We start from the raw sequence: 16,094 nt of genomic DNA, 5'->3' as shown, positions 1-16,094 counted from the left end.
GCTCTGAAGCTGCCCTGCAGGCACACGGCTGCCTCCATCCCCACCACAACAGGAGCCTCAAAATGAAGCTGGGGTGGGTTGAGACAACCCCAAACCCTGGTTTGACACCAATACGGTGGAAGACAACAAGATTCTTCCCCCCAGAGTTTGCTCACAGGGGCAGAAACCACCTCTGGGCCAAGTCACCACATAGCATGGGCTCATGTAAGAGCCTCCTTGACGAATCCCCGTGCCTCTGTGCCGGCAGGTCTGGGCTGCCCGTGAACTTGCCCAGGGCACTGGCAGCATCCTGGGTAGAGGCAGGAGCTGCAGGGCTGGCGCTGCCGACACCACCTGCGCAGTCATTCCCGTTCACAGGGTAGGACTTGTCAGCAGATGAAAGCACGGATCACATTCAACTTCCAGCTGGCGTTCCAGGCCTGCAGCCACAACCTCCCTGCTCTCCCTCCATAGGGATGTCCTATACGGCCACATAAGCTGGAAAAGCCTTTGTGCCAGTCGGTTGCTCTAACTCAATGCCACATCATCGGGCAGAAGACACAAGTGTCACTCAGTGGTTTCTGCAGAAACCACCAGCTGGAGCTGCCAGAGGTTTGCACCATCCCTCCCTTTCCCATTACAGGCTGTGCAATGCACTTAACTCCTCTTAAAAACCACTTCTGGGAACACAGACGATGCCCCAGCGTTACCAAGCAGCAAGAGGCTGTGCAGGATAGGCAGCAGCATCCTGCGTGCTCATTTTAACCCTGGGTAAGGTAACCCCATACACCAGCTCTTAACAAATAGGTCCTGCTGTTGCCAGGGCCAAAGCTCAGCTCTCCTCATTGCCAAACCCAGGCTGCTTTTTTTGAAGAGGGGTGGTTTGCAGCAGAACTGGCCTCAGCAGAGGGTTAAGGCTCTTGGCTGCCTCAAGACCATGTGGGATACCCAGTGCAGGCACCTCCCCAGGGACAAGCAGCTCCTGTGAGCAAGAAGTTCCATCCCTGGGGCTGTGCCACCCCCAGGGCAGGAGCTGGATGGCAGCACAAACACCCAAGGAACTTCATACCTGCCCATGGCAGGATTTGGTCCCTCCTACCCCTGAGGGGCAAATGGGGAAATAAGATGCCCAGATGTCTTCTCCAGGTGCTTGGGAGGAAGCTGAGTAACAAACCACCGCTGAGATCTCCCGATAGCCACAGTCAACAAGTAGCACACACATCCCAGCTGCGGCAGAGGGGCTTCAATACCCCTTTGTCAGCTTTTTCTGCATTGAAGGGGCATAAAAGGAGCAATCCCACCTCTCAAGGGAGGGCTCAGGCCTTTCCTCCCACCCTGGCCACAGCGCTGGGTTAGGGGCCACTTGGTTCCCCGTGGCTGGGGCTCAGCAAACCTGCCGTTAGTCACCACGGGGCCGCTGCCAGCTCTGCCTGCAGCACAGTTCACTTGTTCTCCTGGCCTGCCCGCTCATGTCTGTGGCACAGGAAACCTGACCTGACACCCGGCGCAGGAAAGGGGTTTAGCAGCATGGAGGCACCTACAGCATCCCACTGCTCAGCCTGAGGCTCCGGCAAAAAGCAGTGGAAGCTGCTGCTGCACCTCCCCTCTTCACACACGTCTGGGAGGGAGAAAGCCAGTGGTGCAGAGGTCTGGCCGCAGCCATAGGGCATCCTGCAGCACAGGTACACTCTTCTGCTCTGCCTCGCTTAAGGACAAGGTCAGTTTGTCACTTCTCCACCTCCTTCACCAGAGCAAAGCCATCAAAAGCCAGATCTATTTGCAGCCACAAGCCTGCAGATATTTTCAACCCAGCTTACTAAGTTGTTTGGGAAACAAGGACCTTGGCCATAGCCATTCACCTTGATCTGGTTTTGAGGCAGCCACTGGAGGTTTAACCCAACTTTCACACAGAAAAATAACCCCTATGTACCTTCTCCCTTCCAGAGCTCAAGAAACACGTTGTTTTCTCCAAACCACAGTAGAGAGGAGCTACAATCCCCTAGCAACTGATCCTGGTGCTACATGAGCAAAGGCATCAACATTTGATGTTTCTAGCAGTATTTCATATCAGAAGCCTCCATCCTTCCTAAGAGTTCCCCAGACTTCAGCAGATGGGAGCCTGATACAGGCCCATCATCGGTCTGAATCCTGGGTTACCATCAAGCGTTATGGGTCTCCATCAGATCCTCAGTGAGCGGAGCTCAGCGGGTCTCTGCACCACCAAGAAAACCCTTGGGGAAGGTGAGCACCTTCACCCGTGGTTGAGGTCAGGGCAGCGGATCCTGCGGCGCAGGCAGGAACACACCAGTGGTCCTGATGAATTCAAATGACAGTGGCTAAAGATGAGGAAAACTGTGTGGGCAACCAAGCAAAGGGTCGGTCAGGCCTTTAACCCAGGCACCAAGTTCAAGATGTTGCAGATGAGTCACTAAAGCCCTAACAAATACCTGACAAACAGTCACCCTCATCCTTTATTAGGATTAGTCAGTGGGTTTTCATCTAAAATCGAATGCAGGGAAACATGGAAAAAGTCAGGGGGTGGTTGTATTTCCCAAACCAAAGGGGGTTACCCATGAACAAAGGGTAAGGGACACATTTTGCTGTTTCCACACCCCTCTGACAACAAGACCCTAAGGCACACAACAACCTGCACTTCCCAGCAGAATTAAGAGCTCCTGCCTTTCTTTCCAAAACATCATGATCCCTCTGGGTGTGGACAAGAAGACCCCTGTGCTGGCACTGAGGTGCTGAACCTCCTCTCCTGCCCTATTGTGACTTCTAGGTATCACCTGCATCTTGCTTGGAGCAACTGTTCTTGGGTGAAAGACAAAGGAGAGCAGGACTCGGGTGGGATGTCGAGCATCTGCTCAGAGCAGCACAGCCAAAGCTGCTTCTCTTGGCTGGCTGGAGCCCAAAACCCTGCTGGGTTCCTGAACACTCAGGTTGTGGCTGCAACCTTCAATCCCCAACAACCTCTTCCAGCTCCAAGGATCCAGCATCCACCCAAGGGAAACACTTCCCAACCTTTCAACCATTAAGCACCTTATTCCCCATTAATACAACCCAAGGTAAGTGACAATTAAGTACTTGATAGGTAAGATCTGCTGGAGGGAACACCACCCACCACAGCATCCCTAGATGTCAAGCCATGGGAGAGCTGGGCTGCAGCAGGGTTAGACTCACCCACAGCTGCAACACAGCCCATTGCCCCCTTCCTCTGCCACATCCTCGTCTATTGCAGAGTTTCCCCAGCAATAAGGTAACTCCATTTCTTCAAAATCCCCACTTTTCAGGACACTCGTCACCCTCCTCATCTTCACAAGGGAATAGCTGCAAGAACAGCACCAGCAGCTTCCAGACAGCCTCAATAACCAGGTTCTAGCAAAGACCTCCACTGCTTGGGCAGTGCTGTGTCAGCATCAGTCCTCCTCCCAGGGCCACGTGGCAGGTCAGGGTGTCACACAACATGAGCCAGAGCCACTCCAGTGAGAACCTACACAAGCTCATCTTCCTCAGGCTCATCCCCATTGCCTCGGGGAGAGCTGCCCAAAGCCCAGGCTCTGGGGAAGCCACAGGCAGTGCCCATGGGGACAGCAGCAAGGGCTGGATCCCACACAAACCATCTGCAATCACCCACCAGGGTAAAGCACAGGGACAAGCCACGTCCTGCTGGATTCCTGTGAGCCGATGGGAGCTGTCAGTGCACGCTCCGGTGCCAGCTGCCTCCTCAACCCCCACTTCCCATCTCCATGCCAAGCGCTGTTATCCCCAGTAGTGTCTAACAGTCATTAAGCCTGGTCCCAGAAGCAGAATGCCTCACCTGGTGGTACACCCACGTTCTGGTGACTAATGGGCACAGAGCAGCCAGGCAGAGCCAAAGTCGGTGCAGGAGAGCAGAAAGCAGCAGTGAAACACATCAAAGGCTGAGCCAAGGTAAAGATCTGGACTTAAATGCAGCTGGAGAGCAAATGGGGTGAAAGGGGTGTGGGAGGACGCCCCAGATGAGGCTGATCAAAGTGATTAGGACCTCTTAGTGCAAGCAGGACCCTGATGGCTTGTGCAGGGGGAGGATGTGGGGGTGATGCTGTGGAACTACTTGGGAAACTCCTGATAAACCAGCGCTTCCCCACCCTTGGCACTGACCCGTTCGCTCAGCACCAGCAGAGCTGCTCTGCAGGGGTTTTAACGCCAGGGTTGTTCAGATCCTGCCTCAGTCTCAGGCCAGGAACCTGGTTTGAGGTGCTCTGAGAGCTTGGTTTCTGCTGGGTCTGTTGGGGTTCAAGGAAAGGATCAGAGCAGGAGGTTAATTTGGCATTGAACAGGAATAGCCCCCAGCTATTGCTCTGCAATCCCACAGCTGAAACGTCACTTAGTTCCTCTTGCTCAAAACCCACCCACCACCCAGCTTCCTCCCCAAGACTCAATCTGTGTCAGGCTGTTTGCTAACCTGGATCTCTGGAGCAGGTTCAATGACTCTTTCTCAAAGTGATTTGCAATCTCTGGGGTATTTGCACTTTGGTTTCCACATGATCTGCCCCAAAAGTGCTGCTGAGCTCAGGACTGGCTTATAGAGCTGTAATGTGCCACTAAGGACATGCAGAGAGCATGGGACCTATGGCCCTGGGGAACAGCCTGACCCTTAAGGGCTGCTGACAAGTGACATCCCACAGACACAAGCCCACAGCATTAGGCTGTGCTGCAGCACTTGGGCTGTTGTTTTAATCAGAGCTAGATCTGGATTCTGTGCTGTCAGCTTAGTGGGTGACCTTGGAAAAGTCAGCTGGGATGGAACACAACTGCCCTGGGAGAGGATGGCAAAGCAAGCCAGGATCTCAGGATGAAAAGGTACTTAAAAAGTCACTTATAAAGGTATTTACCAAGAGAAGTGCTTGGTTCTCCTCCCCCCAACATACACCGAGTGACCCCAAGAAGCAGTTTTCCACCCCTCTCAGTTTACAGTAAACATCTCACTTGTGTGCACGCAGCTGCCTTTGCACATTCATAAATCACATCCAGCACACACTGGGCTGAGCTGGGCCGGCAGGAGGATGCTGCTGGGCAGCAGGATAGAGACCTAATGTACTGAGAACAAGAAGCTTTCCTCTCCATTTCCATCCCAAGCTGCTGGCATCGTGTGGTCTCTGAACACCCCTCCAAGCCCCATCCCTGGGGCAGGGGTCCTGTCTCCCCCCACCAGCCACACTCCTGATTTCCCTGCTGGATCATCCCTCCTGGGTGGCTGTAGGGGAGAAGTGGGCTGCTCTTCTCGCCATGGAGGTACCCACCAGCCGCAGGCTCTCTCCGAGGACAATATATAGACATCACCATCATTTGCAGGCTAAATATAAGCCTCTTCCTAGGAGGTGAGCTACATAAATGCCCCAGGCCCTTGCGATTCTCAGCATAAAGGGCTGCCTGTCCTTGCAGGGAGCAGCATCCAGCAACCCTCATCCCAGCAGCTGCTTGTCCCCATCACAGCTAAGGGAAACTGAGGCACAGAGGAAGGAGTGAGAGTCACTCCTGTTCTGCTGCCATAAACAACGAGTAGGGCTGCTCCATCACAGCTAGGGAAATCCAGGAAGGCCTTGGGTGTCATTGGAGGAAGAAGAAACAACATCCAGACCTGAATGAGAGAGAATTATCATCAGGACAGACAGTGACTGGCCAGGAAGAAAGGCTGAAACCAGCAGCGTGCTCCCCCATGTCCTGTCCGTGGCACCCCTGTCCCCCAGGCACTGAGTGTGCTGGTAGAGGGAAGCACCTTTGCACATCCATGTGCTCCCAGCTCACTGTTTGCAGTAGGCACCCAGGCGTGGTTATTGCAGTGAACTTCAGTCCCATTCCCAACACCATCAGCATGAGGTGATCACGTACATGGGAAAGCCCGTGTCTTGCAGATGCCCCTGCTCTGGCACGTTCACTGCTCAACACCAGGAGCACGTTGCTTGAGAACCACCAAGCCCATAGGAGCACAAAAACACACGTTACCCGCCACGTCTGCCCCCTCCATCCCATGTGGTTACCCTGGGAAGGGTTAAACCAAGGTTTTGCAGCGCTGCTGGTGTTCCGTGTGGCACATCCGGCTGAGCCAGCGCTGGAACAAACTCGTTCCTTTACCTTTATGCAGGCAGCGAGGAGGTCACCGCACTCTTGGCACCACATTGCCACAGTCCTTCCAGGTTGGGCTGCCCAGGGGAAAGGGTGTCCTGCAGCCCGGGGCAGGAGGTGGGTGAGAGCCGTGGGGTCTGCTGCCCCACTGGAGAGCCCTCCCATGTAAGCGGGCGTGCAGGGAGAGGTGCGGGGAGCCAGAAATGTGCTGGACAAGCTCAAGAGCTGGACAGGCTGTCTGGGAACAGAGAGGAGCTGTGTGCTTCTGCCTTTTATTGCAGGTTCGCTGTTGCCGGGGAGAGGCTTTAGGCTGTCATCCAGCTAATTCACACCAGAGAGACAAGCACTTGAATTAGTTGCATTATCTGCACCCGGCTAAAGTGGACAAAGGATTAAAGTGTGCTGAGCACCACCACCGTGATTTGCATCTGAGAGCCCCTTCCCACGGGGCCCCCCTTCTGCTCCCAGCCTTGTTTTTTGTCCTTTGGGCTGAGAGCCAGCATAAGAGCCCTGCTCACAGAAGTGATGCCGAGGTTAATATTGCAAAAGGGCTTCATCAAAGCTTTTAGTGGCTACTGAAGCAGAAGTGTGGGCCGTGAGCTGCGCACACAGGGGATGAGCTGCCCGCGCAGCCACACGCTCACCACCCTCCGCTTGACCAATCCTTGTCTCAACCTGAGGTATGGAACTAACTTTCTGCCCCCGTGGCATATATGAAATAATGAGCATAATCAAACTGCTTTTCACCCTTAAAGCGGCACACGAAACTCAAACTTGACTATTCTTCTAGGTCTGATCAGTATTTGAGTGCTGAATAAATATTGCACCATGCTGTGACCTTATGGGTGCTTTTCTGAGCTCATCCAGCTGCCAAAGGTGGTTTTTTCCTTATGCATGTTTATTCATGTGGATGGGGAATGCTATTGCGATGCGTTTCTTGCAGCTGGTCTTAAAGAAGTCAAAGCTGGGATTGCTTTGAAGAAGCTTTAGCTCTAAGCAGAGGTAAAGGAAAATCCCATCTATGATCACTGGATCCTAATGAATTAATGGCTTTAAAACTGGGTTTTCCCCACTAGCCCTGTGTGGGTAGGTGCAGCCTCCCTGCCAGGTTCACCCCAGCCCTGCTGCCACACGCAGGCTTTGTATGGTTCTATTTTTCTTGGCATTCGCAGGGTTTTTCCTCCTCTTCTGGGCACGAGGACTGGGTGACCTTAGCAATTGCCAGCAAGGGGACTCCATATGATGAAAGCAGGTGAAAGGGAAAATAAGGGCGGGAATTAGGTAAGGCCAATTCATTCCTCAGAGGAGGCGTGGTCCTGCCCTGTACCTGGCTGCGGCCACAGTCTTGTGAAATATAAAAGGGGAAGGCAGTTGTTTCTTAAGCAGTCGGTTGCCAGGATCCTGTGGCGAGAATGAAGGTTGGTGCTAGAAGAAATGCAGAGCAAGAGGTCTAGAGAGTCAGCTGCAAAAGGTGTGGGACGCTCCGGAGCATCCGAGCCTTGGGAATACCATCAGCTCTGCTCCACAGGCCCATTCGCTGGGCTGAGGGTTGCATGGTAGCTGCAGTTCCCTCCCCAGCAGGCTGGCTTGGGAGCAGAAAGAAGCTGTCATGTCCCAAGGAGGAGCAGGAGAACACAAATCTTCCAAGCCCCAGGACCAGGGCTGGGCATGGATGGTCCTGCTGGCTGCAGTGGTGCTGCAGGGCATGACACTGGGCTTCCCCCCCTGCATCGGCATCTTCTTCACGGACCTGCAGCGCGACTTCCAGGCCAGCAACAGCGAGACGTCGTGGTTCCCGTCCATCATGGTGGCAGTGCTGCACGGAGGCGGTAAGTGATGGGGATGCTCTTCACCACCTCCTGCTGCTGTGTCGCTGATGAGCAATGAGGGCACTGTTACCATTAAGGTTACCATTTTCCATTAAGGTGGATGGTGGAAGGGACTGGGAGGTCAGAGCAGACTGACTGGTTGGCAGTGCACAGCATCTCCTAACTGCTTTGACCACACTTAAGTTTCCACAGATACCAAGCTCCCTTTTGCCACTCTAAGAGACACCCAAGACTCTCGGTCAAAGGAGGCGAATCCCTTTCTCTCCCAGCATCTCCAGACCAGCGAGAACTTAGTTATTGCCCATAGCAGCTCTTCAAATAAGCCAGTGGGTAGTGCTGGAGCTTGGGTGCTTGCTTGGTTCATCTTGCATCCATGAGAACCCATCTTCTTCTATGTTCCACATAACAAGTGTGTTCTTTGTGGCTGAAACCCACCTCAAGCCAAGCTCCCTGAGGCTGCCAGCTGAGGCAGAGGATTAAGCCAGCTCCCTGGGCGGTGGCATTGGGTGCACACCCAGGCAGGGTGGACATGAGCTGGATTGATGCAGGATGTGGGTCAGGAGGCAGCCTCCAGCTGGAGAGGGTGGAAGAAGGTTGTGCTGTGTAAAGGAGGGAATCACTGGGTTTTCCCCTCGAAGATGATGTGGGAGGTGACAGGACATGGTACCCATCTGTGCAGAAGAGAAAAACAAGTCCCCAGCAGCTCGAGGGCTTCCCAGTGAGAGGCTGGTCCACGTTGCTGCTGACCCCTCCATGTACAGCTCCTTCTTACCTGACACACAGAAACCCCCCATACCGCATCAGGCAAACAGCAAAGCGCCCATTGACAGCCACATCCCTGAGCTGCTCCCCGAGTTCATACCTGCCCCTTCCAACACTGGTGAAAGGAGGCACTACAGGATGAAGAGAATACAAAGCAGAGCCTTGAGTCATGCTGATGTGAAGGCAGTGGCAGGTTCAGGCTCTCCTGTGCAGGGCTTGGCTGACAGCCATAGGAGAGAGAGTTTGCACCTTGGAGAAGCAGTTGGGTCCAGAGCTGCAAGGTGCAGATGGAAAGAGACCTCAAGGGAAGCAACCAGGGGAGGAATTATCACCAAAGGTCAGCAGAAATAGAGCAGCATCCTTGAGGGGTTGCATTTGGAAGCTGATGGTTATTCCCTGTGCTGCCTTCCATCCCTGCTGTGATTAGTGGGACGGAGCCAAACGGGACCTGCTGGCTCTGGGAAATGGTCTGAGGAGCAGCTCAGTCCTAACATGTCCAGAAGCAACAAGTCTGGCAGCATCTGCAAGAAAATATCTATTATTCTGTCTATTCTAATGAAGTAATTGTTCTGTAGGAGGCTGGGACCACAGTAAAAGGTACTATAAAGATGGCCAATAAATAGATCTAAGAGTTATAAGTTAGTCAAGGAAAGAACAGCCTCATGATAATGACATTCAGTAACAGAATCTGTCAGGGCACAGCCAGTGAATTACAAAAGGGTTATTACTCTGCTTGCCAGTTACGTCTCCCATTGCAGGCTGTCACCGCAGGGGAGTGCTTGTTCTTGTCCCCCAGGAGTGTAAGGCAGGAGTAGCACAACCAGGAAGAAAACCAACAAAAACCAGACATAAAGCTCAGGTCAAGCATGTAGGGCTTCTGCTGCAACTTCTGACCTCCTTCGTGGTGGGCCAGGCCCCGTTTGGTTCAGGTTCTTCACTTACATCCCTTATCCTGGCTCTAAATTGCTTTCTGCAATGTCACGGGTGTCTCTTGAAGATGCTGCTCCCTTTTCTTCTTTATTCTTTTTAATTCAGGGGAACTGAAGTGGGAGAACAATATTTGTGGCAAAAACGGGTAAAGGGGCAGAGAAAGGGACAGAGCAGCCTGTTCTCAAGGCGGCCAGTGTAGCAAGAAGGTCCTATGCAGGAGAGCTACGGAAGGAAACAGGGAAGGACACAGTGCAAACAATAACTCATCAGTTAGGAAGCCAAAGTTATCTCGTTGCCCATGCTATGTTGCTAGGTAAAAGTGATTAATGAGTATTTTGTTATAAGAATGGTTTGAGAGACCTCAGGATCCTGAGGCCATCTCCAAAAGGGTTGTTCAGGCCCTCACAGGTTCCTGCTCCTAGATATTCACACACATGTAACCCGCAACCCATGGTCATACAAACGCAGCACTTTTGTTGCTATTATTTTTGCAAAGGAAAGCCCAAAAGCCTCAGGCAAGTGAGAAATAACGTGTGAAACCTAGAAAGCACGTTAACAGGAATAAGTAATGAAAATCTCTTATACTTTTAGAGCCATTCTCATCGTTTTGGAGCATTCAATTCATGACTCCTGGCTACTGGGGTGGGTTAAACTGCAGAACCATCCTTAATGTCTTCCGCAGGAGGAAAATAATGCAGTCACCATCTGCTGAACACTTCTTCAAAGTCTGAGGTGGAAATCTCCCAAGCAGATCAAAATACAGGCAGCTGCTCTCCTCATTTTAATAATGTTCCCCCTGTTCACTCCATTATGTGGGTTCTGTTTCAAACCAGACATTGACTTAGGTCACAAATAAGCCACAGGTTATTTTCCCTGCACTGATTGACTCCTAATTCTGAAACTTACAGTCATTTGGCCTTTGCTCATATAAACTGAAGTGTTCAGAAGAGGGGAAAATTAATAAACCCTGGAAAAACCCGAACATCCTCAAAGGAATGGAAAAAGTAACTCTCAGATCCTCTTCTCATGCAGAGAGAAGCATGTTTCCCACTGGTGGGATGCAGGTCTGAACTAATAAACTGGTAATTTACCAGAATCTCATGGAATTCATCAGAACTCTATGACAAGTAAAGAATTAACTGACCTTAAACACACTCCGCCATGGCTCTTTGTTCTTTTTCTTATGAAGTAACACAACTCTTTGCTATAAAGCCTGCCAGCAATGTAGGTGCACAGAACAATGTAGGTCCAACAGACCACAGGTTTGGGCCCAAGAAGGGCAGAAGTGGGCTCTGGTCCATCAGAACCACCTGGGTCTCACTCCCACCTCTGTGGTGTTAGTGCTGGAGTGGCAGTGGGAACCAGGATGCACATGGTTTGCTCCTAGGCTTGCGTCCTGTTGGAAGTGGACACAGTGAAACCTTCCCACCCTGCCAGCTAAGCCAGGACAGGCACGTGCAAAGAGCTGTGCTGACAATAACAGTATTTTTCTGAAGAAGATGACTTGCAGGACTCCACAAGCTTCAGCTTGGATGCTGCTGCCTGAAGCTTAGATCAATTCCCACGTAGGCATGAATATACCTCAGCTGTATTCGAATGATCCTCCTCAATGATGTCTATCTTCTCCCATTCTTTGTCTAGTTCAGAGTCAATCTACCTTCTCTTGCAAGGAGTTTCACCAAGGTAGAGGACACCACAGGCAATTTAGGAGATTTTGTGGCAGAATGTTTGAAACACACAGGGAAACGAGTGCAAATATGCAAACAGAAACATCATCCGCTTAGCATCTCTTATTCAGAAATCCAATCCTTTCCTTTCTCAAATCATTCCCAGAATTTATACGACATGAGAACAGATTACACTTGAAAGTCCTTCTGCCATTACATTTCCAACCGTTTTAACTAAAAGCCATCACAGGGAAGCTTGGAAATCCTACTTGATGGCCAAAATCCACGCAGATCACAGAAGCCTTCCCCTCAGCTAACAAGTCAACCAAGCCCTTGGGAGGATTAGGGACTATATATTCTCTCCCTGGCTCCCTTACCACGTTGTGCTGCTGGGACTACACCAACGGATAACTGCAGCAATCCAGCAGGTACAAGGAATTCCCTTCCTCCCTAACTGCTTCCCTTTTGCTTCTTTGGTGCCAGGGCCCCTCTGCAGCATCCTGGTGAAGCGCTTTGGCTGCAGGTTCGCAGTGATGCTGGGCGGCCTGCTCAGCGGCGTGGGCATGGTGTGCAGCTCCTTCTGCAGGTCCATCAGCCAGCTTTACATCACCGCTGGCTTCATCACGGGTGAGTACCACAGAGCAGCAGGAACCCGGCTGCTGAGCTTCACCTGAGAGACGGGAACGGCAATTCCCGACTATGTGCTCACTTTTTTCCATTCATCCATGAAATTGGATCAACCAGGAGCAGCAGGAGACATGGAGCAGCCAGACTTGCCCTTGACATCCCTTCAACACACACCTCATCCAGCCAAGCTCACTTTCTCTCTGGAAAAACCTTCAGGTCTCCAGAGGGCAAAATGGAGAGCAAAGATACCTGTTCTGTTTAGCAGCTTCTCAGCCTTTTGGCTGTGAGGAAGGGAGGGGGTTTTCAGTCTTGGAATGTGTTGGGATAATATAATCTATGATAACATCCCTCCCAAGTTCCCTGGGTTTGTATTTCACCACTCCCAATCTGGGGCAATGTGAAGACATCTAACAAAAGAACATGTTGGTTTTGAACAGAAGTAACAGATGGGAACTTCTCCTTTCCAAATATTTCTCCTCTGTGACTGAAGTTCAGCTCTTGGGGGTTTTCTAACACAAAGAGATTCATTTCTTCAGCCAGGCTATGCTACTTTGGGACTAATCCCATTGGATCTTGCAAACTAAATGGTGTCCACTGAACACAGAGAGTAACTCCCTGAGCCTTGATGGAAGCATCAGGAAAGCAAAACTGCTTGTTGTATGCAGTGTAAAAGTTTTTAATGAACAATTCCATAGCAATTTTAGGAATGGCAGCCTGCCCCACACAAATGTCAGCTTACATCAGTATATTTAGTATAGAACCCAAGTACCTTAATTTATACACAACATCCCTTCTGTGGGGTTTCTGAGTATGAATCACTGTGGGTCGTGCAGCCTGGCAGGTGAGGAAATGCTTCAGAGGCAGGTAAAGGGATAAAATCATGGAATGGTTTGTATTGAAGGGACCTTAAAACTCATCCAGCCCCAACCCCTGCCATGGGCAGGGACACCTTCCACTAGAGCAGGTTGCTCCAAGCCCCTGTGTCCAAGCTGGCCTTGAACACTGCCAGGGATGGGGCAGCCACAGCTTCTCTGGGCACCCTGTGCCTCAGAGCTCACCTCAATCTCCCCTCGGGAGGTTAAAGCCATTCCCCTTGTCCCATCTCACCTGTGGGTACACCCTGTCTTTAGGGTCTTTTCACCATTTAAGACAATGCAGAGGGATCACGTGCTGTCATTTGCTCTTTTATTCTTACCTTTAGGCCTGGGGTCATGCTTCAGCTTTCAGGCAGGAGTGACTGCGCTGGGATTCTACTTTGTACGGTGGCGAACGCTGGCCAATGCCATGGCATCCACTGGTGTCTCTCTGGGTTTCACGCTGTGGCCGCTGCTTTCTCAATACCTGCTGGATGAGATGGGCTGGAGAAACACTTTCCTTATCTTTGGAGGAATACTACTGAACTGTTGTGTTTGTGGAGCCATCATGAGACCGGTTCAGCTCACTTCAGGGCCAGTACTTCAGTCATCCAAGCCCAGAGAGGAGCCAAGGAGAAGAGCAGAAGAGACACAGCTATCCAATGGAGCATCTTCTCCGCAACACGAGCTCCAGAAGCCAAGCAGAAGGACTGCATGCTTCCACGTGATGCAGAAGTACCTGGCTTTTGACATCTTCTGTCAAAACAAAGGTTACCAGATTTACACTATTGGCGTGACCTGGATGATGATGGGGTTTGCATTACCCCACATCTACCTTGTGCCTTACGCCATCCAGAATGGGGTGGAGGAGCGCAGGGCAGCTCTCCTCATCTCTGTTATCGGGTTCATCAACATCTTCATACGCCCCTTCACGGGGCTGCTCTCGGGACACAGAGTCTTCTCAGGGAGACGCATCTACCTGTTCAGCCTGGCCGTGCTCCTCTGCGGGCTGAGCAACTTCATCTGCGTGGTCTCAGCCGAGTTCAGCGTGCTCATCATCTACTGCGTCATCCTCAGCATAGCCATGAGCGGCATCGGGGCACTCACCTTCCAGGTGCTGATGGATGTGGTGGAGATGGACAGGTTCTCGAGCGCTCTGGGGCTCTTCACCATCCTGGAGAGCATCACGCTCCTCATCGGACCCCCTCTCACAGGTGAGGAGCTATTAAAGCAGGCTGGGGAGAAACTGCTTGTTTAGACACTGGTGAGAAGTGTTTGGGAAAATGAGAAATAAGGGAGATTTCAAACCCCATGCAGGCAGGTGAGTTGTGCAAAGGGAGTGATATAAAAGGGAGAATCAGAAAGGAAGGAGTTGTGAACGTCCCATGAAACAAATTGACTCTAATCAGAATTAATACCACTCCTACATTATTCAAGAGCCTTATAGTAAAAGCCTCTGTTCACTCTTCTTTCCAAGTTCTAGAGCATGTTGATTTTTCTCTGGAGACAAGAAAGGAGCGAGATATGAACCCAAAGCCAATAAATGATTCACAGATGTCACAGTTCACTCCTGCACTTACTTGCTCCTGCAGCACAGCAGCAAATTTAAAAGACCTGAGCATGAATGAGGCTTTAGTTCTCTTCTCCAGACAATGAGCTGTTTGCTATCCGGCAGGAAAATACCGTCTGTTCTAAGGACAGGATGATAACATGCACCATATTGCATGGTATTCCCTGGCATTAGTGGGTCAGTCACTGTTCTCAGAGAGCAAAAAAAGGTCTTTCCTTGGACATCTCTGAAAGGAGTGGCAGAGGGGAAAACAAAGGCCAGTAACAGCAGCACCAGTTCTATTTGTAGTCCTAAAATCTGCTAAAGAAAAGTGCACCAGGACAAGAAACATCACCAATCTTTACTGAAGAATACAAGCAAAGAGTACTCCAGTATTTCCATATAAATAAGTAGCCTACAGAAAGCATCGGACATTTGACCTGAGTATCACCTTTCCATCTCTAACACCAGTGTTCAATTACTCATTTGAAATGTCACACTTTAAATGTTTTATACTGAAGGCACTTAATGTTAGTCATGGTGCTTTCTGTGTTGTGAATTTCCTTCTCCCTGATTACACACTGTCAGAGACAAGGTTTCAGCTTAGAGACCCAAACGTGTCCATCTGGGAGAGATTTCTCTATTTACTTGTTCTGCTTTCTGACCTGGTATGTAACAGGGTCACCCAGTCCAAGATCCAGTGAGAGGCACAGGGCTCCTCTGCTGAGTGAGCAAAATCAGTCAGCACATTGGGCAAAACTCCCAACTTCCTTTTTTCCACTCGATTTCTCTGTGTGTTGTGATATACCTGCTACAAAAGCACAAACATCACTTGAGTCACAACCAATCCCTGCAATCTAAAGAGAATTTACCTCATCTGTGGATGCTCATCTTTTGTATATGGCAATTTGCTGACTGATTTAGGTTTAATATTCATGTAGTTGTCACCCCGTTGCCTTTAGTGTGCATCTTCTCTTTGACTAAGCTGTGGCTTCTATTTCAGGTCTCCTGGTAGATATAACTAATGATTTCCACTACGTCTTCTACAACTCCAGCTTCTTCCTGATCTCGGCTGCCTTATTCATGGCACTCACTTTCTGTGCTCTGGAAAAGAAAACCAGACTGAAAGAGGCTTCCAAATTACCTCTGGATAATCCTTCCAGGTATCAATACAGTGAAATGCCAACTGAATCACAGCCTGAAAGTCAACCCCCTCCAGCAGTCGTGTACATCACAAGCATATGAAAGGAAAGAAGACAAATAAAGAGGAACACAAACGATTACGTGGCCTGTACAAAGCTACACACGGCCCAGCTCTGGCAGCAGATGAGAGATCAAGTGTCTGCTTTCCACAACTGTCATCATCCTTCTGCACTTCTACTTCGCGGAGCCGTGTCAGCCTCCGAGTGATGTGGACCACGGGCTGAGCCCAGATCCCAGCACCAGCCAAAGAGATGAAGGACAAAGAGAACTGTGCTTCCCCAAAGCAAACCCTGGGATAACAGCCATGGTAACCGGCGCCGAGACACAAAAGCCATGTCAGTTCAATTGGTGTAAATCAGTGCCTTTAAGTCACTGGAATCTCACATGCACATTCCAGTTGGTAACACTGGATAATACGCATTAATGGCTATGCACAATGGTCAGTCTTCCACAAAGAAGTATTATTGCCTCATCTGAACACATGATTTTGGTGCAGACTGTAGTTTCCTGGTTGCTTTCCATGTTGGGGGTGGCAGCTTCCACAGGAAGGCTCTTATTCTTTTCCACATCTCTAAATATTGTGTGG

At 50.6% G+C, this 16,094-nt stretch overlaps 1 protein-coding gene across 1 annotated transcript; it reads left to right on the top strand.

Moving 5' to 3' along the window:
• Positions 1-7,696: 7,696 nt before the first annotated feature.
• SLC16A5 (solute carrier family 16 (monocarboxylate transporter), member 5) lies at positions 7,697-15,550 on the top strand. Its single transcript, XM_010010296.1, has 4 exons — positions 7,697-7,916; positions 11,759-11,902; positions 13,104-13,970; positions 15,309-15,550. The coding sequence occupies exons 1-4, from the start codon at positions 7,697-7,699 to the stop codon at positions 15,548-15,550; spliced, it is 1,473 nt and encodes a 490-aa protein (XP_010008598.1).
• Positions 15,551-16,094: the final 544 nt, after the last annotated feature.

This window comes from Nestor notabilis, unplaced genomic scaffold, assembly GCF_000696875.1.
Source record: "Nestor notabilis isolate BGI_N333 unplaced genomic scaffold, ASM69687v1 scaffold6822, whole genome shotgun sequence".
NCBI classification, from domain to species: Eukaryota; Metazoa; Chordata; class Aves; order Psittaciformes; family Psittacidae; genus Nestor; species Nestor notabilis.
This window is presented reverse-complemented; position numbering and strand designations above follow the sequence as displayed.

What these genes read in the sequence shown, in the direction of transcription:
- SLC16A5 (XM_010010296.1), top strand. Translation starts at nt 7,697, where the DNA reads ATGTCCCAAGGAGGAGCAGGAGAACACAAATCTTCCAAGCCCCAGGAC. An exon ending in GGCAGTGCTGCACGGAGGCG is followed by an intron (nt 7,917 to 11,758) that starts GTAAGTGATGGG and finishes CTTTGGTGCCAG; the next exon opens with GGCCCCTCTGCAGCATCCTG. An exon ending in CACCGCTGGCTTCATCACGG is followed by an intron (nt 11,903 to 13,103) that starts GTGAGTACCACA and finishes TCTTACCTTTAG; the next exon opens with GCCTGGGGTCATGCTTCAGC.